Source organism: Delphinus delphis, chromosome 3, assembly GCF_949987515.2.
Source record: "Delphinus delphis chromosome 3, mDelDel1.2, whole genome shotgun sequence".
NCBI lineage: Eukaryota > Metazoa > Chordata > Mammalia > Artiodactyla > Delphinidae > Delphinus > Delphinus delphis.
Window position 1 is genome coordinate 90,496,534 of NC_082685.1, and position 26,064 is coordinate 90,522,597.

General features: G+C 37.8%; 1 protein-coding gene across 1 annotated transcript in view; it reads left to right on the forward strand.

Annotated features, from left to right (window-relative positions):
• SLCO6A1 (solute carrier organic anion transporter family member 6A1) overlaps positions 1-26,064 on the forward strand; it is a 102,459-nt gene that overhangs the window by 40,763 nt on the left and 35,632 nt on the right. Inside the window, exons 7-8 of the mRNA XM_060007171.1 lie at positions 3,913-4,057; positions 16,341-16,536. Coding sequence (XP_059863154.1) covers positions 3,913-4,057; positions 16,341-16,536 — 341 coding nt within the window. The remainder of the gene's footprint in view (positions 1-3,912; positions 4,058-16,340; positions 16,537-26,064) is intronic.

Consider the following 26,064-nt stretch of genomic DNA (forward strand, 5'->3'; position numbering starts at 1 on the left):
ATCTAAGAAAAGAAATGGGTTGATTTTTTTTAAGCAGGAACACCTGGAAAAGAATCCATGGTATTCTGAGTATTTGCTATGCTCACAGTCCCTTTCTGAATAAAGTGCCCAGAAGTGTTTCCTTGTGCATTAGTTGCCTTGCTCTGTATGATATATTCCAAATGTCCTAGTCAAAAGTAGATGTGGGATCAGCACTTGAGTCCAAGACAGTAATCTTTAGATTTCCCCAAAACCTATTAAATATCATATCTTGAGAACAATGACCAACAGAGACACCTTGCTGTAAACTAACTAATCTAGTCAGTTCCTCTCTCTTGGGGAGGATATACATAGGAGAAGGAACTCAAGCAACATAGCTTTGGTAAATTTACATAGAGAAAATGAATGAGCAAAGGCCATTGAGATAAAGAAGAAAATGGAGAGAGAATAGTAGCCAAAATAGAAGCAGACATAGATACAATAAGCTGATAGAAAGAAACAATATTTGGGCCTTTGAAGCAATCAAGATAAAGCAATGGAACTCCCACTACTGAGCAGACAAGATAGGCTGCCATCTTATTCTGAATGATGGTTCTATTTCTTTATGAGATCTGAATTGTTTAGCTACTGAGAGAGTGTTTGGGCTTTCTTACTTTCTGTGTAACATTATGATAAGTTGCATCAACTGAATTAGCCACTGAGTCTGTTCATTTTAATCCTAAACAGCATAAACACAAAAATTATCTCATGCATTGGTTCTCAGATTAACATCATCATCATCATTTGGGAATTTGTTAAAAATGTAAATTCTTAGGCCCCATTCCAGACCTACTGAATCAGAAACTCTGGAAGTAGGACCTTGCAATACATGTTTTATAACCGCCCTCCAAATGATTTAAGGCTAACTAAAGTTTACAAACAACAAATTTAGTAATCTCATGTGATTACTCTTATAAATTATCAAACTGATGCATATTCTTTACTGGGCACCTACTGTGTGCCAGAAATTATATAAATTATTGCATATATGCAATTCTCATAATCACCATAAATATAGATATTATCATTCTACTTTACAGATGATGAACCAGTAATTTAAAGAGGATGAGTAACTTTTCCAAAGACATGTATATCTTTGGACACACACTTACATACACACACACACACACACACACACACACACACACACACACACACATACACATATACAGCTGGCCGAATTGAGGTTAAGAATATAAGAATACCTCATGTATTTTACTCTCAGGCCATTGCTCTTTCTATTACATAATACTTGCTGAAAATGAGATATGTAGAGATTGTGATTTGCTTATTGTTGCTCCAAAAATCAGTTGCAGAGCCAAGACAAAAAACCAGATTTTCTGTTTCTTGTTTTGCTTGTTATATCTAATACAGACTTCCATTTCATACAACATCATGGAATATTGCTATAACTTTCATTAGAATAAGGACTGTGCTTAATATTCAATTCTCAATAATTATTATGAATAAATCAACATTTGTGAACTAGAAGGACCTCTAAAAGAGGTGTAATCCACTAACTGAGCAGTATCTGAATGTGCAACATAAGAAATGTAAAATTAAAAAAATAAAATATTCAAATTAGACTTCATAAGTATCTATTTTTAAAATTAGATAATAAAGTAAAAAGTAATCACAAAACTATAAATAATTCAGAACTACTCAAGAACTTCATGAAAAAATTTAAAACTCTATGTGACAGTATTAGAGGAGACTAGGATAAGTTGAGAGATATACAATTTAATGAATAAAATGACAACTTTCATATATGTGATTTCTTTCTCAATCTATGAATTCAATGTGATGTAATCAGTACTATGGCAAGAATTTTATTTTTTTAGTAAATGACAAATTGATTCTAAAATTATTATGGCAGAATAAGGGCATGAATAGGTAAAACAAAGAGTGTTGATCCTAGTACACATTAAGACAGGCTATAAAGCCTTAGTAGTGGAAAAAAAAAAAAGGTAGCATTTTCTCAGTACAGATAAATAGGCCAGTGGAACAGAATAAAGAACACAGCTACAGATTAATGTATCTAAGAACTTGTCATATGATGGAAGAGGCACTTCAAGGATAATTGTTCAATAGGTGTGATGACTAACTTCGTTCTCTATTTGGTAAAATGAAGTTGGCTCTCTACTTCACATTATGCAAAAAGGTGATTTCTAGGTTAATGGAATGTGACTAGAAAAAAGTTAATGTTTAAAATGAAAGAAATACCTTGTGACACAGAGGTAGGAAAAGGTTAGACAAGATTCCCAATAGCGTCAAATATTGGCTTATAATTTATGAATTAGATTGCATTAAGTCAAAGATTTCTGTTCAATGAAGGAAGCTATAGACAGTGCTAAAAGGTGGGCGACAGATATCTAAATCCAACAAGAGATTAATATTTAGAATAAACAAGGAATTCTTGGAAAATCTACACAAGAATTTCAGGAAGCCTAGTAAACATACAAATAGCCAGTTCATACACACAAAACAGTCCTAAATAGCTAAGAATTATATCAAGAAATGCTCAGTTATATTTGAAATTAGAGAAATACAAAATATAGCATTGTAATAATGTACATTCATCAGCATGGAAAAATTTTGAAAGCCAGCCAATATTAAAGTGTTTGTGATTATGTGGGGGTGTGCCAGTTATCTATTGCTACATGACAAACCTCCCCAAAACTTAGTGGCTTAAAATACTAGAGCATCGGTATTGCCCATGATTCTGTGATTTGTGCAGAGCTTACTCTTCTCAGCTCTACTTGTGGTCAGTTGTAGTGAACTAAGTCTGGGGGATGGAGTCATCTGAAGACTTGTTCACTCAGATATTAGCTTTTGATCCTGGCTGTTTGCTGAAATGCCCACACATCGCCTCTCCATCTGGCCTGGGCTTTCTCATAACATGGTAACCAAGTTCCAAGGCCAGAGTCCTGAGAGAGTGAGAGTTCCCAGCAGAAGTCATATTATCCTTTTATGACCCAACCTCAGAAGTCTTGCAGCATTACTTGCTTTGCTGAGGCAGTCGTAAAGCCCTTTCGAAGTTCAGTGCCTCTTTCTTGGAGAATAGCAAAGTTCTGGAAGGGGATGTGAAGTCAGAAATATTGATCTGATGAATTTTAGAAAGTATGAGTTGCTACATGAAGAAAATGGAACTATCTTGTATTACGGTGGGACTATAAACTGATAATTCTGGAGAAAAGATTTGGAGAAATAATGGAATGAAGTATACCAAATTCCAATGCCCTAGCAATCCCCTTCTAGGATATATACTTCCAAAGACACTCTATCCTATTTCCTTAAGGGTTGCACAGGGATGTTTAATGTAGCCTTGTTTGTGCCAGTAGGAAGTTGAAGTCAGCCTAAGCATTTAACCCTATGGGAGTGGATAAATATTGTGGAATTACACTATGTAATGTTAAATAGCACTCAGAAGATGAATTCAATGAATATGCAGAAAATGATTAGATTTTAGAAATTGTGTTTAGGGCTAGAAAAAGAAATTTTAAGTTTGTTAAAAAATATATACAAATACAAAACACCACTAAATAGTTTCAAAGATATATACATATCTAGGAAATACAGAAATTAGTTTGAAGGTTAATGTTTTAGTTCTAGCAGTTCTAGCAAACTGCCAGATCCCCAAATAAAAATTATAGGTGGTATGGAGATCAAATAACAAATAAAAATGGTTAAAACACTACATGTCTTTTATGGTATGTGTATATTGGTGAATTTTAAATTTATATTTCAAGTTTTATATACATATATATGTATTTTCAGTTAAGGTTGAGAAAGCTAAACTTTTTGTGGATTGGTCATTAACATACGAGTGGGTATATCTATTCCTCTTTACCTAACAAAATAAAATAATTCACATGTAACTTATTTCTATTTCAGATTCTGATCAAGAATCCAGTGTTTGTGTACCTATCCCTGTCCAGAGCTTCAGAATATTTAATTATCATTGGAGCATCTGAATTTTTGCCTCTATACATAGAAAATCAGTTTATATTAACACCCAGTGAAGCAACTGCACTTGCAGGTAGACATTTCCATTTGTACTCATTATGAAATTTTTATGTAAAGTTTTCTTATATGCATTTATGAACTATTTCAAATAAGCAGAAAGTAGAAGGAGTAGTAGCATTTGCTTAAACTTTAAATATCTAAGGTCTGCTTGCTGAAATTTTTAAAATATGAGCACTTTGCCATCATTGCATCATTAGTTTTTAACACATAGAACTTTTTTTTTTTTTTAACATCTTTATTGGGGTATAATTGCTTTACAATGGTATGTTAGTTTCTGCTTTATAACAAAGTGAATCAGTTATACATATACATATGTTCCCATATCTCTTCCCTCTTGCGTCTCCCTCCCTCCCACCCTCCCTATCCCACCCCTCCAGGCTGTCACAAAGCACCAAGCCAATATCCCTGTGCCATGCAGCTGCTTCCAACTAGCTATCTACCTTACTACGTTTGTTAGTGTGTATATGTCCATGACTTTCTCTCGCCCTGTCACAGCTCACCCTTCCCCCTCCCCATAACCTCAAGTCCGTTCTCTAGGAGGTCTGCGTCTTTATTCCTGCCTTACCCCTAGGTTCTTCATGACATTTTTTTTTTCTTAAATTCCATATATATGTGTTAGCATACGGTATTTGTCTTTTTCTTTCTGACTTACTTCACTCTGTATGACAGACTCTAGGTCTATCCACCTCATTACAAAGGGCTCAATTTCGTTTCTTTTTATGGCTGAGTAATATTCCATTGTATATATGTGCCACATCTTCTTTATCCATTCATCCGATGATGGGCACTTAGGTTGTTTCCATCTCTGGGCTATTGTAAATAGAGCTGCAATGAACATTTTGGTACATGACTCTTTTTGAATTTCGGTTTTCTCAGGGTATATGCCCAGTAGTGGGATTGCTGGGTCATATGGTAGTTCTATTTGTAGCTTTTTAAGGAACCTCCATACTGTTCTCCATAGTGGCTGAACCAATTCACATTCCCACCAGCAGTGCAAGAGTGTTCCCTTTTCTCCACACCCTGTCCAGCATTTATTGTTTCTAGATTTTTTGATGATGGCCATTCTGACTGGTGTGAGATGATATCTCATTGTAGTTTTGATTTGCATTTCTCTAATGATTAATGATGTTGAGCATTCTTTCATGTGTTTGTTGGCAGTCTGTATATCTTCTTTGGAGAAATGTCTATTTAGGTCTTCTGCCCATTTTTGGATTGGGTTGTTTGTTTTTTTGTTATTGAGCTGCATGAGCTGCTTGTAAATTTTGGAGATTAATCCTTTGTCGGTTACTTCATTTGCAAATATTTTCTCCCATTCTGACGGTTGTCTTTTGGTCTTGTTTATGGTTTCCTTTGCTGTGCAAAAGCTTTGAAGTTTCATTAGGTCCCATTTGTTTATTTTTGTTTTTATTTCCATTACTCTAGGAGGTGGGTCAGAAAGGATCTTGCTGTGATTTATGTCATAGAGTGTTCTGCCTATGTTTTCCTCTAAGAGTTTGATAGTTTCTGGCCTTACATTTAGGTCTTTAATCCATTTTGAGCTTATTTTTGTGTATGGTGTTAGGGAGTGATCTAATCTCATACTTTTACATGTACCTGTCCAGTTTTCCCAGCACCACTTATTGAAGAGGCTGTCCTTTCTCCACTGTACATTCCTGCCACCTTTATCAAAGATAAGGTGTCCATATGTGCATGGGTTTATCTCTGGGCTTTCTATCCTGTTCCATTGATCTATCTTTCGTGTTTTTGTGCCAGTACCATACCGTCTTGATAACTGTAGCTTTGTAGTATAGTCTGAAGTCAGGGAGCCTGATTCCTCCAGTTCCTTTTTTCGTTCTCAAGATTGCTTTGGCTATTCGGGGTCTTTTGTGTTTCCATACAAATTGCAAAATTTTTTGTTCTAGTTCTGTGAAAAATGCCAGTGGTAGCTTGATAGGGATTGCATTGAATCTGTAGATTGCTTTGGGTAGTAGAGTCATTTTCACAATGTTGATTCTTCCAATCCAAGAACATGGTATATCTCTCCATCTATTTGTATCATCTTTAATTTCTTTCATCAGTGTCTTATCATTTTCTGCATACAGGTCTTTTGTCTCCTTAGGTAGGTTTATTCCTAGATATTTTATTCTTTTTGTTGCAATGGTAAATGGGAGTGTTTTCTTGATTTCGCTTTCAGATTTTTCATCATTAGTATATAGGAATGCCAGAGATTTCTGTGCATTAATTTTGTACCCTGCAACTTTACCAAATTCATTGATTAGCTCTAGTAGTTTTCTGGTAGCATCTTTAGGATTCTCTATGTATAGGATCATGTCATCTGCAAACAGTGACAGCTTTACTTCTTCTTTTCCGATTTGGATTCCTTTTATTTCCTTTTCTTCTCTGATTGCTGTGGCTAAAACTTCCAAAACTATGTTGAATAAGAGTGGTGAGAGTGGGCAACCTTGTCTTTTTCCTGATCTTAGTGGAAATGCTTTCAGTTTTTCACCATTGAGGATGATGTTTGCTATGGGCTTGTCATATATGGCCTTTATTATGTTGAGGAAAGTTCCCTCTATGCCTACTTTCTGCAGGGTTTTTATCATAAATGGGTGTTGAATTTTGTCAAAAGCTTTCTCTGCATCTATTGAGATGATCATGTGGTTTTTCTTCTTCAATTTGTTAATATGGTTTATCACATTGATAGATTTGCGTATATTGAAGAATCCTTGCATTCCTGGAATAAACCCCACTTGATCATGGTGTATGATCCTTTTAATGTGCTGTTGGATTCTGTTTGCTAGTATTTTGTTGAGGATTTTTGCATGTATGTTCATCAGTGATATTGGCCTGTAGTTTTCTTTCTTTGTGACATCCTTGTCTGGTTTTGGTATCAAGGTGATGGTGGCCTCATAGAAGGAGTTTGGGAGTGTTCCTCCCTCTGCTATATTTTGGAAGAGTTTGAGAAGGATAGGTGTTAGCTCTTCTCTAAATGTTTGATAGAATTCGCCTGTGAAGCCATCTGGTCCTGGGCTTTTGTTTGTTGGAAGATTTTTAATCACAGTTTCAATTTCAGTGCTTGTGATTGGTCTGTTCATATTTTCTATTTCTTCCTGATTCAGTCTTGCCAGGTTGTGCATTTCTAAGAATTTGTCCATTTCTTCCAGATTGTCCATTTTATTGGCATAGAGTTGCTTGTATAATCTCTCATGATCTCTTTTATTTCTGCAGTGTCAGTTGTTACCTCTCCTTTTTCATTTCTAATTCTATTGATTTGAGTGTTCTCCCTTTTTTTCTTGATGAGTCTGGCTAGTGGTTTATCTATTTTGTTTATCTTCTCAAAGAACCAGCTTTTAGTTTTATTGATCTTTGCTATTGTTTCCTTCATTTCTTTTTCATTTATTTCTGATCTGATTTTTATGATTTCTTTCCTTCTGCTAGCTTTGGGGTTTTTTTGTTCTTCTTTCTCTAATTGCTTGAGGTGCAAGGTTAGGTTGTTTATTCGAGATGTTTCCTGCTTCTTAAGGTGGGCTTGTATTGCTATAAACTTCCCCCTTAGAACTGCTTTTGCTGCATCCCACAAGTTTTGGGTCGTTGTGTCTCCATTGTCATTTGTTTCTAGGTATTTTTTGATGTCCTCTTTGATTTCTTCAGTGATCACTTCATTATTAAGTAGTGTATTGTTTAGCCATTTGTTAGGTCTGGTGCATTTTTATCTTGCTCCTTTATCTGCTGTGTGTTTTTCTGTCTTATCATTTTGCTTATCTTACTGTGTTTGGGGTCTCCTTTTTGCAGGCTGCAGGTTCGTAGTTCCCGCTGTTTTTGATGTCTGTCCCCAGTGGCTAAGGTTGGTTCAGTGGGTTGTGTAGGTTTCCTGGTGGAGGGGACTAGTGCCTGTGTTGTGGTGGATGAGGCTGGGTCTTGTGTCTCTAGTGGGCAGGTTCACGTCTGGTGGTGTGTTTGGGGTGTCTGTGGCCTTATTATTATTTTAGGCAGCCTCTCTGCTAATGGGTGGGGTTGTGTTCCTCTCTTGCTAGTTGTTTGGCATAGGTTGTCCAGCACTGTGGCTTGCTGGTCGTTGAGTGAAGCTGGGTGCTGGTGTTAAGATGGAGGTCTCTGGGAGATTTTCACCGTTTGATATTATGTGGAGCTGGGAGGTCTCTTGTTGACCAGTGTCCTGAAGTTGGCTCTCCTACCTCAGAGGCAGAGCCCTGACTCCTGGCTGGAGCACCAAGAGCTTTTCATCCACACGGCTCAGAATAAAAGGGAGAAAAAGTAGAGGGAATTAGTAGAAGTATGAGGAAAGAAAGAAGGAAAGGAGGGAAGGAAGGAAGGAAGAAAGAAAGAAAGCAAAGAAGGAAAGGAAGGAGGGAGGGAGGGAGGAAGGAAGGAAGGAGGGAAAGAAGGAAAAAAGACAAAGAAAGAAGATACAGTAAAAATAAAATAAAGTATAATAAAGTTATTGAATTAAAAAATTCTTATTTAGAAAAAAAAAAAGGGACGGATAGAACCTTCGGACAAATGTTGGAAGCAAAGCTATACAGACAAAATCTTACACAGAAGCATACACATACACCCTCACTAAAAGAGGTAAAGGGGGAAAAATCATAAATCTTGCTGTCAGAGACCACCTCCTCAATTTGGGATGATTCGTTGTCTAAAGGAGGGAAGGAAGGAAGGAAAGAAAGAAAGAAAGAAAGAAAGAACGAAGGTAAAGTATAATAACGTTATTAAAATTAAAATTGATTATTAAGAAAAAAATTTTTAAAAAAAAACCATGGACGGATAGAACCCTAGGACAAATGGTGGAAGCAAGACTAAACAGACAAGATCTCTCTCACACAGAAGTATACACATATACATTCACAAAAAGAGGAAAAGGGAAAAAAATCATAGATCTTGCTCCTAAAGTCCACTTCCTTAATTTGGGATGATTGGTTGTCTATTCAGGTATTCCACAGATGCAGGGTATATCAAGTTGATTGTGGAGCTTTAATCCGCTGCTTCTGAGGCTGCTGGGAGAGATTTCCCTTTCTCTTCTATGTTCTCACAGCTCCCAGGGGCTCAGCTTTGGATTTGGCCCTGCCTCTGAGTGTAGGTCGCTGGAGGGCGTCTGTTTTTTGCTCAGACAGGGCGGGGTTAAAGGAGCCGCTGATTCGGGGTCTCTGGCGCACTCAGGCCGGCGGGGCGGGAGGGGCACGGCGTGTGGGGCGGGCCTGCGGCGGCAAAGGCCGGTGTGACTTTGCACAAGCCTGAGGCCCGCTGTGCGTTCTCCCGGGGAAGTTGTCCCTGGATCCCGGGAACCTGGCAGTGGCGGGCTGCACAGGCTCCGCGGAAGAGGGGTGTGGAGAGTGACCTGTGCTCGCACACAGGCCCCTCGGTGGCGGCAGCAGCAGCCTTATCGTCTCCCGCCCGTCTCTGGGGTCCGCGCTTTCAGCCGCGGCTCGCGCCCGTCTCTGGGGTTCGCGCTTTTAGCCGCGGCTCGCGCCCGTCTCTGGAGCTCCTTTAAGCAGTGCTCTTAAACCCCTCTCCTCACGCACCAGGAAACAAAGAGGGAAGAAAAAGTCTCTTGCCTCTTCGGCAGGTCCAGACTTTTCCCCGGACTCCCTCCCAGCTAGCCGTGGTGCACTAACCCCTTCAGGCTATGTTCAAGCCGCCAACCCCCGTCCTCTCCCTGCGCTCCGGCCTCAGCTCACAACCCCGCCCGCCCCGGCGGGTGAGCTGACAAGCCTCTCGGGCTGGTGAGTGCCGGTCGGCACCGATCCTCTGTGTGGGAATCTCCCCGCTTTGCCCTCCGCACCCGTTGCTGTGCACTTCTCCGCGGCTGCGAAGCTCCCCCCTCCGCCCCCTGCAGTCTCCGCCCGCGAAGGGGCTTCCTAGTGTGTGGACTTTTCCTCTTTCACAGCTCCCTCCCACTGGTGCAGGTGCCGTCCCTATTCTTTTGTCTCTGTTTTTTCTTTTTTCTTTTCCCTACCCAGGTACGTGGGGAGTTTCTTGCCTTTTGGGAGGTCTGAGGTCTTCTGCAAGCGTTCAGTAGGTGTTCTGTAGGAGTTGTTCCACGTGTAGATGTATTTCTGGTGTATCTGTGGGGAGGAAGGTGATCTCCGCGTCTTACTCTTCCGCCATCTTCAAGGTCCCCCCACACATAAAACTTTGTAAGACTTCTGTACCTCTTCTTTATCTCATTTCTCTCCCTCCCCCCCGCCATAGGTAACAACTCTTCTAAAGTTAGAATTCATCCTTCTCTCACATTTAAATATTTTTACCTCTGATGTACCTATGTGCATACAATCTGTTTCTAAAATTCATATGTCATTTTGTATGTACTCTTCTGTTACTTTCATCTGAAATTATGTTCCTCGATTCATGTTGATCTCTATTTAGTGCATTTTAACAGTGCTGTGGGATTCTATTTTATGAATACTGTTTATTTATCCATATCATATAAAAGGATATGAAGTTGCCCCCAACTTTTTCACTTTTCCAAACAGTGCAGTAACAAATAGACTTGTACATGTCTCCTTGTGCACATTTGTAAAAGTTGATCTATATTTAGACGTTCAAGAGGCATTGCTATTGTGTACATCAGTTTTACTAGATATTGAGAATTGGCTGTCCAAAAGAGGTTGCAGATGGAATTAAATGTTTTACAGTTCCAGCATTAATGGAAAGATGGTAAATGTGATCATTTATTTTATGCTATAAAAAGTCAGAGATGCATACTGTAACTTGCAGGTAACCAGTGAAAGGATAGTAAGAAGAATAGTAAATGAGTATATTTATTTGAAAATTTTTACTAATAATTTAAAAAAATAAGAAAGGAAAAAAAGAAGGAACATAAAACATGTGGGCCAAATAAAAAACAAATGTTAAGGTGTGCAAAAACATTGACTATCAGCCTATTATTGAGTAGATTTTGTGATAAAGGGCATGCCACTGTCAGACTGCACATAGTCCAAAAGCCAAACATGACACAGTTTCAGGGGCCATGACAGATTTTTCCACAGGTATACCACATTGTTTGACACTCTGATTAATTAATAGAGATAGGGACTAAACCCATTCAATTTGTTTCATAGAGTATTTAATTAAGGCTCATATCAACAGGACTCCAAAGAACAGGATAAGGCCACTTGCAGTATTGGCCTCAATCATGCTGGCAAATTCCTGGACCAAGCCAGCTGAACAAATTTCTTGACCCTCAGGGTCTACCTTAGAAAGCAAGATGGCTTTCTCCTAAAGTTTCCATATTGACCTTTCCACTTAGCCTGAGGTATTAATCCAGGCATAGAAGAATGCATTAGCAATTGCATATATTCTACCCTGGCCTGCAAGGATGAAGTTTTGGTCAATTCTGTCATCCATAACAATGATGATCAGTGACTGAAGCTGACCAGAGTGCTTTCTGGGGATGAGGTGTCATTGATTATTTCAACTAAAATTAGGGACAAATTTTGTATCACCTTTTCTAGTTGGATTACTCTTAGAGTAATAAAGATAACTGCCCTCAGGGTACATATAAATAATGTATCAGTAGTCCCTCTGGAAATCTTCCCTGAGTAACCAAAAGTAAGTACATTTAAGAGATTTCCACTGTCTTCTGAGGGCTCTGTGATACTGGTGGTGTTTCTTTAATCATGTGAAGATCTCTTGTGACCCACCCCCATGGCTTGAACACACCAATTCCAGTTGACAAGTAAGGCTTGTCAAATGGTTAGTGGTGAGTCTGTTTTGGTTCATCTCAAAATGAGAATATCAGTCCACAGAATCACAAAGTCTCTGTGGGTCAGAGCTTTGGTTGTGACAAGGGGTCAGTAGTAAGCTGAGTTGCTTTTAAATGTACCTGTTTCAGGGAGTCGGTGAGTCCTATACAACCAACGATGCTTCTGAGTGGGGACTTCCTCCCTTCTCTATAGGCTCCAGCAAACAAAATCATCAGTCATGGAGCCTTGTAGCTCAAATAGGTTATTAGGTTTGTGGTACCTCAAAGTAGGGAGCATACCACAGCTTGCGGATTAGCATCCAGTGTAGGCCTGTGGGTTAGCTGTTATACAAGACCAAAGAGAATGCCCAAGTGAATTGGCTACTGTCTCTAATACTCAAGAATCCAAAGTGATGCTAGGCTGGCTTTTGGTTGGGGGAAGGGAGACAATTTTTCCTTAACCTCCAGAGTGATAGAGCATTGTGATTTTGTCTGCAGAATCCCCCCAAAACTCGACGAGCAGACTTCTGGATTTTGTTAGGCTTGATCAGTCACCCTTGCTGGTGATGGTGTGCTAATACCAGAGTCAGAGCCATTGAGTCAGGCTTCTAACCCTACAGCCAACTGAATAACGTCTGTCACTGAAAGCTTTGGGCATCATAGTGTAGTGGTAGTCACAATAAATTCTGACCTGCCCCCTTGTAGTAAATGGAAGAGGAATTTAGGTACTCCTGAGGGAATACTGCAAATGTATATTTGTGGCCTGGTAGCATGAATGAGAATTAGTCTTTTTCTTTGGGTGCTAGAGGGATGCAAAAGAAGACTTTGGCAATGTCCCGGACAGTGTATCCAGTGCCATCGGTCTGTGCCAAAAATTTAGTTACATCACAGTGTATGGAACGTCCAGGGCTATAGGAACAATGGAATTCAATTGGTGGTTAATCCACTGTAAACCTCAAGCCCCTGGTAATTTTTTTCACTGAACATAAGGTCTGTTGAATTGAGATACTGCAATTCTTACTACTTCTGCTTCATGTGAGTCCATAATGAGAGTTGGGTCTTTACTTTTTCCTCCTGAGATTCTATGTTGTTCCTGTTGGACCAGCAAGGGTAATAATTTATGTGTTCCAGTATCACTTTTGGAGTTTAGAGCATATACAGTACAAGCCTAAAATAGGTAAAAAATAATTACCTATTTTATATTTTGAAATTGGAGCCACAGCATTAGTATAGTGAAGCCACAACAAAAGTGCTCTAAAAGGGGATCTATCTGGTTTATCCAAGCATGTTCACTATAGAAATACCCTAGAAAATATGAAACAAAAAGCAGTCAGTACTTCTACTTGTAGGATATACAGCATCAGAGGGTAGTGGAGAATTGTTGCCCAATAAATAGAGTAGTAGTTATAGTACATTTAAATAAAGACAAATCTTGACCTCTACCTCACTACATACATAGATACCAATTCTAGATGGATTGCAGATCTCAATGTGTATGGTAAAACAATAAAACTTTTTAGAATAAGGCATAGGAAAATATCTTCATGGCTTGGAGAGGACAAAGATTTATTAAACAGGACACAAATTACATAGTCATAAAGAAAAAAAATGTGCTGTTACATTAAAATTAAGAACTTCTGTTCATCAAATGTCAGCATGAAGAGTGAAAATGCATGCAAAACAACCTTTTCAATAGAAATATTCTACAAAGTGTTTGTGTCCAGAATATGTAAAAAATCTGACAATAATAAAAAGGCAGATAATCCAATAAAGATGGACAAAAGACTTGAACAGACATTATATAAAAGATGATATCAATTGACCAATATTCATGTGAAAATGTGCTCACCTTCAGTGGTTTTTCAGGGAAATGCATATTAAAATCACAATGCAATACTATTACCCATTCACCAGAATTGCTAAAATGAAAAAGAAAGATATATGTTGGCATGGATGTGGAGCAATTGACATTTTATCCACTACTGGTGAGAATGTAAATTGGTTTATCATTTTATAAATCTGTTTGGCAGTATCATAAAAATCTGAACCTATACATATTCCCTCACCCAGGAATTCAACTCCTAGTTATATACCCAACATAAGTTCTTCTCTTAAGAATATACCCAACAGAATGCAAACATTTACAAAATGACATATACATGAATTTTTAAAGTAGCAGCACAATTTGCAACATCACAGTGAATAAATAAGTTGTATTGTATGCATATACTAGAATGCTATTCAGCAATGAGAAGGCATGAACTATTGTTATATACAAAAACATGGGTGGATTTTTCAAACATCATGTCCAATAAAAGAAGCCATAATGTATGCATACTTTATGATTCATATTTTATAAAATCCTATAGGTGCACGAAAGAGCCTCTGGCCTTCTGGTAATGTTTGATATTTTTACCTGGGTGTGGTTACGTAGTTATGTTCACTTTGAAAATTCATCAAATGTGTAATATTGATTTGTATATTTTTCTGTACACCAATAAAGTATTTACATAAGAAGTTTATTGGAAGTTCTGTGCTTTGCAGTTGAATTTTCAACTGTTTTATGTCCTTTTAGGGTAGTCTTTCATGGACCCAGCTATTTAATTTTTGAACTCCCAGTGTCCAGTATTTTCTTATTGCCTAAGGCAATAAGCCTGACAGCCAATACTTTCTCAGCTGAGTTGTGTTCTCAGTTTTCTGCTCACAGATGTAATTGGTTTTCTTAACTCTATAGTTGTTGGGTTCAAACTGAATAAACCTAGGGTTCTCTGGCATTGTGGGTAGGGATAGGAATTGGGGATCAAACATTTTATATAGACGGCCATCCAATCCTCTTGTTTTTTAAGTCTACCTCACTCTTGCTTTCAGTCATACCTACTGCCCTTAATTTCTGCGATTATGAGGTAAAATGTGGTTTACTTCTTGACTTCTTAACTGCAGCCTTGTTGCTCACCCTCTGATTCTCTTCCAATTCCCATAATTTTCTTAATAAACATTACCACTACACTATTTGTACTTTTTTGCTTTCTAATAAATGAATTTGTCTGTAAATTCTACCTTTTAACAAATACTCATATAATGTTTACTATGTGATTATACACTGTTCTAAGCACTTAAATATTAACTCATTTAGTTCTCCTAACAAGTTATAATGGAGGTATCGTTAGTTATAGATTTTTAGTAGCATCTCATACATTTAGATGTATTTAATTTGTATTATTGTTCAGTTCTAAGCATTTTTAATTCTCATCAGCGTATTTTTACTTAAGCCATGAATTATTGAAAAGAGATTTTTAGTTTGTAGAAATAGGCTCTTCTCTTTTAAAATAACTGCTTGTTCAAATCAATTAATACTTTCCATATCTTTAATAGTGTTGTAAGCTAAGTCTCTGTCTCTGAGAAAGCTGAGTTAGAACACTTTGTTTATAGATTTTTAATTTTCTTGAAATCTAGGCAGTGTTTACATAATTTGTTTTATGCATTGTCATTAGGTATATACATGTTCATGATCTACATTTTCATGGTACATATATTTTCACTGCTTTATTTTCAAGCTTTCCTTTTTTAAAAATATCAAATTTGATACTCTATCTTTTTAATAGTTGTTTTGTCCATTTATCATTATTGTAAATTCTGACATATTTAAGTAATTTTTAACTTTTTAATTGTACATTTTGTTTATTACACTTCTCTTTTGCTTCTTTTTCCCCCCCACTATTCTGTCCTCTCTCAATGGACTCATTTTTTATTCATTTTATCCCCCTCGGTTGGTTTAGGAAATTTTCACTACTCACTTTCAGTTTACTAACCCCACTCCTCAGGATTGTGTATGTGTGTTTGGTCTAGGTTATTAATTTTATCTTTTTAAAAAATTAGCTATAATTATAATTCTTTTGCAAGTTACAGGCTCTCTGGCAGCTTTTACAATTTACACTTTAATCTTGATGTTATGAAGTTTCCTTACCTTATGTGATTTAATATTTATTTATTTTTACTCTTTCTCAGTAATTGGAGTGTACTTTTATTCCCAGGACTAATATTTCTTTCTTTTTTTTTTTTTTTTTTTTTTTGCGGTACGCTTGCCTCTCACTGTTGTGGCCTCTCCCATTGTGGAGCACAGGCTCCGGATGCACAGGCCCAGCAGCCATGGCTCACGGGCCCAGCCGCTCCGTGGCATGTGGGATCTTCCCAGACCGGGGCACGAACCCGTGTCCCCTGCATCGGCAGGCAGACTCTCAACCACTGCGCCACCAGGGAAGCCCATATTTCTTTAATTATTGAAATTTCTCATTCTTAGCTACAAATTTTCAAATGTTGTTCCTCTGGTATGCCTTTTATTGTATTTCTTCTCACAACTGCTGTAAAACATTTTGTGGAGCCTCTTATTCTAGGTCCTTTAGGCCTATAGCTTCAGCCCCACTCACAAATTTGTATTTCTCTTAGGGATCAGGGTTTGTTCAGGTATTTATTAATATCATGCCTTTAAGTTTTGTCTCGGTCTCTTAGTTAAATCTATGTTTGCTCTATGTTTAGAGCAGAGGGGATTACCTCAAAGTATGAATTTCTGTACTATCTTTAGCTATTTTTAACTGTGTTTTCTCTTCCTCCTTTCTTTTAGGACTTATTTTAATTCCAGGAGGTGCTCTTGGCCAGATTCTGGGAGGTATCATTATTTCCAAGTTACAAATGTCTTGTAAAGGCCTTATGAGATTTGTAATGGTTACATCTGCTGTAACACTTGTACTCCTTGCATTTGTAATTTTTGTACGCTGTGATTCAATACCATTTGCTGGGATCACTGAAGATTATGGCGGGTAAATATAATTTTATATATATGAGATTTTTACATCTAATCCCAACAATATATTTGTTTGTCGATTAATAATTATTTATCCAGTAAGCCTAATATGCTCATATCGTTCTTGGCATTATTGAACATGTAAAAGAAACATAAGGCATAGTTTCACCTTTCACTTTAAAGGCAGAAATATCATAATGATAGCTTGTAGTATGACTGCTTATGCATTCATTCTAAAGAAAAAAAAAACATATTGAAATTAATCAGCACCCAGAAGTAGAAATCTGTATTAAAGTGAGTAGCAACTAGGAGACCATACTGTCTGTACAAAGCCAGTCTTACCTTTGTTTTTGAATTGGTGTGTCTGCCTTCTTATCAAAGAATGGAACTGAAGACATCTGAAAGTATGCATGAGTAATGTCTCCTTTAGGTTAAACATGCAAAAATTCAAAGAACTGGGCAGAGATTGATGTTAAAGAAGAGAAACAGAACTGGAATTGGAAACCAAAGGACTAAGCAAGTAAAATAAGTATAGAAAACAAGACTTACACTTGAGCTACAATGAAGTGGCTTATGGCAGACAAATGCTCCCACTGAGAACACCTAGAAAAGCTGAATAACATTTTAAAAATGTGTTTAAAGGCATCAGACAGTTGTTTAGGCAACTAGGAATTTAAAGACCAAAATCCTGGAGAAAGGCAAACCTTGTGAGGAGAAGCAATCTTCTGCAGTTGCATTTTACCCTGAGTATATTTACTATTTCTGGACATTGGCAAGAAGCTGGCAATTCCAGCAAAGTGGGCAAAACGCATCTAATAAGATGACAAAAAACTGGCACAGATTTTTGACTGACCTTTGAGCCTAAAGAGACAAAAATTAGGACATTAAAAAGAATACCAGATGAAAATATAAACTACACAAAGAAGAACAAAGGAAATTGTAACTAGGTAAATCATTTTTTCTTATTTAAATCTCTTTAAAAACAATTGTTTAAAACAGATTAACATGCAATATGGGTTTACATGAAGTGCTGTCATATGTTGGTAGCCTGTATTAAGTCAAAATGTGTAGTGTAAACCCTGAAGCAACCACTAAAAAACAATGAATATAGCTAATAAGCCAACACAGGAGTTAAAATAGAATTTTCCAAAACTGTTTGATCTCAAAGTAGGCAGAAAAGTAGAAAAAGAGAACAAAGAAGAGAGAGAATAAATAGAAAACAAATAGAAAGAGGATATATTCAAACCTGACCACATTAGTAATCACATTAAATGCAAATGGTTGTAGTATCTCAGTTAAAAGGCAGATAATCTTCAGTTTAATTTCAAAAAAGCAAGACTATATGCTGCATGAAAGAAATGCACTTCAAATACAGACACAAGTAGATTATGTGTAAAAGGATGGGAAAAGATATAACATGTTAACAGTAGTCAAAAGAAAGCTCATATCAGTGACCAAGCAGATTTGAGAGCAAACAATATTAGCAGGAAAAAATAATGTCATTATGTACTATAAATTGGCCAATTCATCAAAAATTAATAACAATCCTAAATGATTCTGAACCTAATGAAAGAGCTTTAAAATATGTGGAGCAAAAACTTATACACTGCAAGGAGAAATGTAGAAATTCACAAGTGTAGTCAGCTATTTCAGTATTCCTCTCTTAGTAGAAGTAGGGAAAAAAAAAAAACAGTGATGATAAAAAAGATTTGAATAACACTGTCAACCAACTTGACCTAATTGACATTTGTAGAACATGTCATGTAACAAAGCAAAATATGCTTTCTTTTCAAGAGTGCCTAAAATAGGGGCTTCCCTGGTGGCGCAGTGGTTGAGAGTCCGCCTGCCAATGCAGGGGACACGGGTTCGTGCCCCAGTCCGGGAAGATCCCACATGCCGTGGAGCGGCTGGGCCCGTGAGTCATGGCCACTGAGCCTGCGTGTCCAGAGCCTGTGCTCCGCAACAGGAGAGGCCACAACAGTGGGAGGCCCGTGTACGGCAAAGAGACAAACAAAAAAAAGAATGCATAAAATACTTACCAAAATAGACCATATTCTATGAAACAAAACTCAGTAAATTTAAAGGATCAAATAATAAAATGGAAGTAAAATTTCTGACCATGATGGGATTAAATTAGAAATAATAAAAAAAGATTTCTGAAAAAGCCCCAGATATCTGGAAACTGAAAAAACCTTCTATATAAACTTTGGGTCAAATAATTTCTCCTAAAGGGAAATTGTAAAATATTTTGAAGTGAATGAAAATGTAAACACACATTAAAAAATTTGTGGGAGGCTGTTAAAGCAGTATGTAGGGCAAAATGTATAGCATTAAAAGTCTGTATTAGAAAAGAAAAACGTCTCAAACCAGTGACATTTGTTTCTACCTTAAAAAACTATAAACATCAAAGCAGACTGATTGTAAATTAAGTAGAACAAAGCATGCAGTTGAGATCAGAACAGAAATCAGTGGAGTAGAAATGAGAAAAACAATGGAGAAAATCAGTAAAATCGCAGGTGTTATTTTGAGAAAATTGATGAAATTGCTAAACCACTACAGAGGGAAAATTACGAAAATCAGAAGTTAGAGATCTGTTTTTAGTATAGGTTCTACTCATATAAAAAGGTAATAGGTTAATATTATGAACAACTTTATGCCCATAAATTTAACAACTACCATGAAATGGGTAAAACCTTTGAAAGACAAAAACTCACTTAAGAAGAAATAGCTAATTTTTGTATCTAGCAAATAAATCAAATTTGTAGTTAAACACTTTCCCACAAAGAAAACTCCAGGCCCAAATGTTTTCATTGGGGAATTCTACCAAACATTTTAAAAAATCTGTTCTTATACAAATTCTTCTAGAAAATTGAAAAGGAATGGTTACTCCCTAACTCATTCTATGAGACCTGCATTATCCTGATCTCAAAACCAGACCAAGACATTGTAAGAAAGGAAAACTATAGACCTATATCACTCATGAGTATAGATGCAAAAATTCTTAACAGAACTTTAATAAATGGAATCAAATAGTATATTAAAAGGAAACTAAATTATGATCAAACAAGATTCATATAGAGATGCAAGGATAGTTTAATAGTTTAAAAATTGATTGATACATAATCTACCATATAAATAAACTAAAAATGAAAAAAATTTATAATCTCAATAGATGTCAAAAATGCTTGATAAAGTGCAACATCTATTCCTGATCAAGTACAAAACTAATAATGGAAGGGATTCTATGAAAATGTACAGCTAACATCATACTTAGTGATGATTATAGACTGAATGTTTGTGTTTCCCCCTCCTTCCAGATTCATATGTTGAAGCCCTAATCCCCAATATGATAGTATTATGAGATGGAACCTTTAAGAGATAATTAGGGTTAGGTAAGATCATGAGGGTGGACACCCCATGATGGGATTAATGTCCTTCTAAGAGGAGGAAGAGGCCAAAGCTTTCCCTCTATTGACTGTGTGAGGATAACAATGAGGAAGGTGATGTTCTGCAATCCAGGAAGACAGCCCACACCAGACACCAAAGCTGCCTGCACCTTGACCTGGACATAGCTTCCAGAACAGTGAGAGATAAATGTCTGTTGTTTAAGCCACACAATCTATGATATTTTATTATAGTGGCTTGAGCAGACTAAGACGATGAAACATTGACTAACCAGGAATACAAGGATATCTGTTTTTAATATTTCTATATTAACATTGTTCTAAAGGTTCTAGCCATACAATAATGTAAGAAAAATAAACAAAAGACATTGCAATAGCAAAAGTAGAAGCAAAACTGTGTTTATTTGAAGTAAACACCATTGTCTATATAGAAAATCCAAAAAACACTCTAACTAATAAAATGAGTTTAGCAAGTTTGTAAGATCAAATCAACCTACAATAATCTATGGTATTTCTATATGCTAACTACAAATGCAGAAATCAATATTAAAAATAATATTGTTAATTCCCATAAGGCTATCAACTGACTTTTCAGCAGAAACTCTGTAGTCCAGAAGGGAGTGTCATAATGTATTTAAAGTGATGAAAGGGAAAAAACTTATAAACAAGAATACTCTACCAAGCAAGCCTTTTATTCAGATTTGATGGAGAGATAAAAAGTTAGATAAGGGCTTCCCTGGTGGCGCAGTGGTTGAGAGTCCGCCTGCCAATGCAGGGGACACGGGTTCGTGCCCCAGTCCGGGAAAGATCCCACATGCCGCGGAGTGGCTGGGCCCGTGAGCCATGGCTGCTGAACCTGCACGTCCGGAGCCTGTGCTCTGCAACGGGAGAGGCCACAACAGTGAGAGGCCCGCATACCGCAAAAAAAGAGAAGCAAAAGCTAAAATTCTTCAGCACAACCAAACCAGCTTTACAAGAAATATTAAAAGGACTTCTCTGACTGAAAAAGAAAAGGCCATTACTACAAACATGAAAATTATAGAAGGAGAAAGCTCATTGGTAACAGCAATATGAAGGAAAGACAGTAAATCAACCACATATAAAGTTAGTATGAAGACTAAAAGACAGAAGTAGTAAAATTATATCTATCTACAATAAGTAGTTAAAGGACACACAAAAAGATGTAAACTAGGTCAAAAACAGGAGACGTGGGTGGAGCAAAAATGCAGGATTGTTAAAATGTGTTTGAACTTAGATAACTAACTTAAAATGATGTGTGTGTGTGTGTGTGTGTGTGTGTGTGTGTATACCTACATCACGGTAACTACAAATAAAAAATCTATTACACACTGAGTAAAAAAAGGAATCGAGACATAACATTAAAGATAGTCATCAAATCATAAGGGAAGAGAACAAAGGAAGAGAAAGGAAAAAGAAAACACCTATAAAAACAACCCCCAGGGAGGAGCTTCAAGATGGCAGAAGAAGAAGACGTGGAGATCACCTTCCTCCCCACAAAAACATCAGAAATACATCTACATGTGGAACAACTCCTACAGAACACCTACTGAATGCTGGGAGAAGATCTCAGACCTCCCAAAAGGCAAGAAACTCCCCATGTACCTGGGTAGGACAAAAGAAAAAAGAAAAAACAGAGACAAAAGAATACGGATGGGACCTGCACCAGTGGAAGGGAGCTGTGAAGGAGGAAAGGTTTCCACACACTAGGAAGCCCCTTCACGGGCGGAGACTGCGGTTGGTGGAGGGGGGAAGCTTCAGAGCCGCAGAGGAGAGAGCAGCAGCAGGGGTGCGGAGGGCAAAGCAGAGAGATTCCAGCACAGAGGATCAGTGCCAACCAGCATTCACCAGCCTGAGAGGTTTGTCTGCTCACCCGCTGCTGCGGGCTGGGACTGGGAGCTGAGGCTCGGGCTTCAGTCGGATCGCAGGGAGAGGATTGGGGTTGGCTGCGTGAACACGGCCTGAAGGGGGCTAGTGCACCCCAGCTACCCGGGAGGGAGTCCAGGAAAAGGTCTGGAACTGGCGAAGAGGCAAGAGACTTTTTCTTGCCTCTTTGTTTCCTGGTGTGTGAGGAGAGGACATTAAGAGTGCTGATAAAAGGAGCTCCAGAGACGGGCGTGAGCTGTGGGTATCAGCACGGACCCCAGAGACGGGCATGAGACACTAAGGCTGCTGCTGCAGCCACCAAGAAGCCTGTGTGCAAGCACAGGTCACTATCCACACCTCCCATCCTGGGAGTCTGTGCAGCCTGCCACTGTCAGGGTCCTGTGCTCCAGGGACAACTTCCCCGGGTGAACAGACGGCGCGCCTCAGGCTGGTGCAAGGTCATGCTGGCCTCTGCCACCGCAGGCTCGCCCTGCATTCCCTACACATCCCTCACCCCAGCCTGAGTGAGCCAGAGTCCCCTAATCAGCTTCTCCTTTAACCCTGTCCTGTCTCAGCAAAGAACAGATGCCTTCAGGCGACCTACACGCAGAGGCAGGGCCAAACCCAAAGCTGAATCCCAGGAGCTATGCGAACAAAGAAGAGAAAGGGAAATCTCTCCCAGCAGCCTCGGGAGCAGCGGATTAAATCTCCACAGTCAACTTGATTTACCCTGCATCTGTGGAATACCTGAATAGACAATGAATCATACCAAATTGAGGAGGCGGACTTTGGGAGCAACGATATATAGATAGATAGATAGATAGATAGATATATTTTTTTCCCTTGTTCTCTTTTCGTGAGGGTGTATGCATATGCTTCTGTGTGAGATTTTGCCTGTATAGCTTTGCTTTTACCATTTGTCCTAGGGTTCTGTCTGTCCTTTTATTTTATTTTTTTTAGTATAGCTTTCAGTGCTTGTTATCATTGGTGGATTTGTGTTTTGGTTTGGATGTTCTTTCTTTCCTTTTTTTAACTTTACTTAAAAAATTTTTTAATAATTATTTTTTGTTTTCTATTTTAATAACTTTTAAGTTTTTTTAATCTTCTTCCTTTCTTTTTCTTCTTTTTATTCTGAACTGTGTGGATGACACACTCTTGGTGCTCCAGCCAGGTGTCAGGGCTTTGCCTCTGAGGTGGGAGACCCAAGTTCAAACATTGGTTGACCTGAGACCTCCCAGCTCCACATAATATCAAACGGCGAAAATCTCCAAGATATCTCCATCTCAACGCCAAGGCCCAGCTCTAATCAATGACCAGCAAGCTTCACTGCTGGACACCCTGTGTCAAACAACTAGCAAGAGAGGAACACAACCCCATCCATTAGCACAGAGGCTGCCTGAAATCATAATAAGGTCACAGATACCCCAAAACACACCACCAAACGTGGACCTACCCACAAGAAAGACAAGATCTAGCCTCATCCACCAGAACACAGACACTAGTCCTGTCAACGAGGAAACCTACACAACCCACTGAACCAACCTTAGCCACTGGGGAAAGCCACAAAAAACAATGGATTCAGAATAATGATAGTAAAGATGATTCACAATTCTGGAAATAGAATAGAGAAAACACAAGAAACGTTTAACAAGGACTTAGAAGAACTAAAGAGCAAACAATCATGAACAACACAATAAATTATATTAAAAATTCTCTAGAAGGAATCAACAGCAGAATAACTGAGGCAAAAGAATGCATAAGTGACATGGAAGATAAAATAGTGGAAATAAATACTGCAGAGCAGAATAAAGAAAAAAGAATGAAAAGAATTGAGGACAGTCTCAGAAACCTCGGGGACAATATTAAATGCACCAACATTCGAATTATAGGGGTCCCAGAGGAAGAGAAAAAGAAAGGGACTGTGAAAATATTTGAAGAGATTATAGTTGAAAACTTCCCTAATATGGGAAAGGAAATAGTTAAGTTCAGGAATCACAGAGAGTCCCATACAGGATAAATCCAAGGAGAAACACACCAAGACACATACTAATCAAGCTATCAGAAGTTAAATACAAAGAGAAAATATTAAAAGCAGCAAGGGAACAACAACGAATAACATACAAGGGAATCCCCATAAGGTTAACAGCTGATCTTTCAGCAGAAACTCTGCAAGCCAGAAGGGAGTGGCAGGACATATTTAAAGTGGTGAAGGAGAAAAATCTACAACCAACATTACCCAGCAGGGATCTCATTGAGATTCAATGGAGAAGTTAAAACTTTTACAGACAAACAAGACTAAGGGAATTCAGCACAACCACACCAGCTTTACAACACATGTAAAGGAACTACTCTAGGTAGGAAACACAAGAGAAGGAAAAGACCTACAATAACAAACCCAAAACAATTAAGAAAATGGTAATAGGAACATACATATCGATAATTACCTTAAATGTAAATGGATGAAATGCTCCAAGCAAAAGACATAGACTGGCTGAATGGATACAAAAACAAGACCCGTATATATGCTGTCTACAAGAGACTCACTTCAGACCTAGGGACACATACAGACTGAAAGTGAGGGGATGAAAAAAGATATTCCATACAAATGGAAATCAAAAGAAAGCTGGAGTAGCAATTCTCATGTCACACAAAATGGAGTTTAAAACAAAGACTATTACAAGAGACAAAGAAGGACACTACATAATGATCAAGGGATCAATCCAAGAAGAAGATAGAGCAAGTGTAAACATTTATGCACCCAACATAGGAGCACCTCAATACATAAGGCAGATTCTAACAGCCATGAAAGGAGAAATCGACAGTAACACAATCATAGGGGACTTTAACACCCCACTTTCACCAATGGACAGATCATCCAAAATGAAAATGAATAAGGAAACACAAGCTTTAAATGATGCATTAAACAAAATGGACTGAAGTGATATTTATAGGACATTCTATCCAAAAACAACAGAATACACTTTCTTCTCAAGTGCTCATGGAACATTCTCCAGGAGAGATCAATACTTGGGTCACAAATCAAGCCTTGGTAAATTTAAGAAAATTGAAATTGTATCAAGTGTCTTTTCTGACCACAGCGCTGTGAGACTAGATATAAATTACAGGAAAAAAATCTGTAAAAAAATACGAACACCTGGAGGCTAAACAATACACTATTAATAACCAAGAGACCACTGAAGAAATCAAAGAGGAAATCAAAAAATACCTTGAAACAAATGACAATGAAAAGACGATGACTGAAAACCCATGTGATGCAGCAAAAGCAGTTCTAAGAGGGAAGTTTATAGCAATACAATCCTACCTTAAGAAACAGGAAACATCTCGAATAAACAACCTAACCTTGCACCTAAAGCAATTAGAGAAAGAAGAACAAAGAAACCCCAAAGTTAGCAGAAGGAAAGAAATCATAAAAATCAGATCAGAAATAAATGAAAAAGAAATGAAGGAAACGATGGCAAAGATCAATAAAACTAAAAGCTGGTTCTTTGAAAAGATAAACAAAATTGATAAACCATTAGACAGACTCATCAAGAAAAAAAGGGAGAAGACTCAATAGAATTAGAAAAGAAAAAGGAGAAGTAACAACTGACACTGCAGACATAAAAAAGATCATGAGAGATTACTACAAGGAACTCTATGCCAATAATTGGACAACCTAGAAGAAATGGACAAATTCTTAGAAATGCAAAACCTGGCAAGACTGAATCAGGAAGAAATAGAAAATATGAACAGACCAATCACAAGCACTGATATTGAAACTGTGATTTAAAATCTTCCAACAAACAAAAGCTCAGCACCAAATGGCTTCACAGGCGAATTCTATCAAACATTTCGAGAAGAGCTAACACCTATCCTTCTCAAACTCTTCCAAAATACAGCACAGGGAGGAACACTCCCAAACTCATTCTATGAGGCCACCATCACCCTGATACCAAAACCAGACAAGGATGTCACAAAGAAAGAAAACTACAGGCCAATATCACTGATGAACATACATGCAAAAATCCTCAACAAAATACTAGCAAACAGAATCCAACAGCACATTAAAAGGATCATACACCATGATCAAGTGGGGTTTATTCCAGGAATGCAAGGATTCTTCAATATACGGAAATCTATCAACGTGATACACCATATTAACAAATTAAAGGAGAAAACCCATATGATCATCTCAATAGGTGCAGAGAAATCTTTCGACAAAATTCAACAGCAGTTTATGATAAAAAACCCTCCAG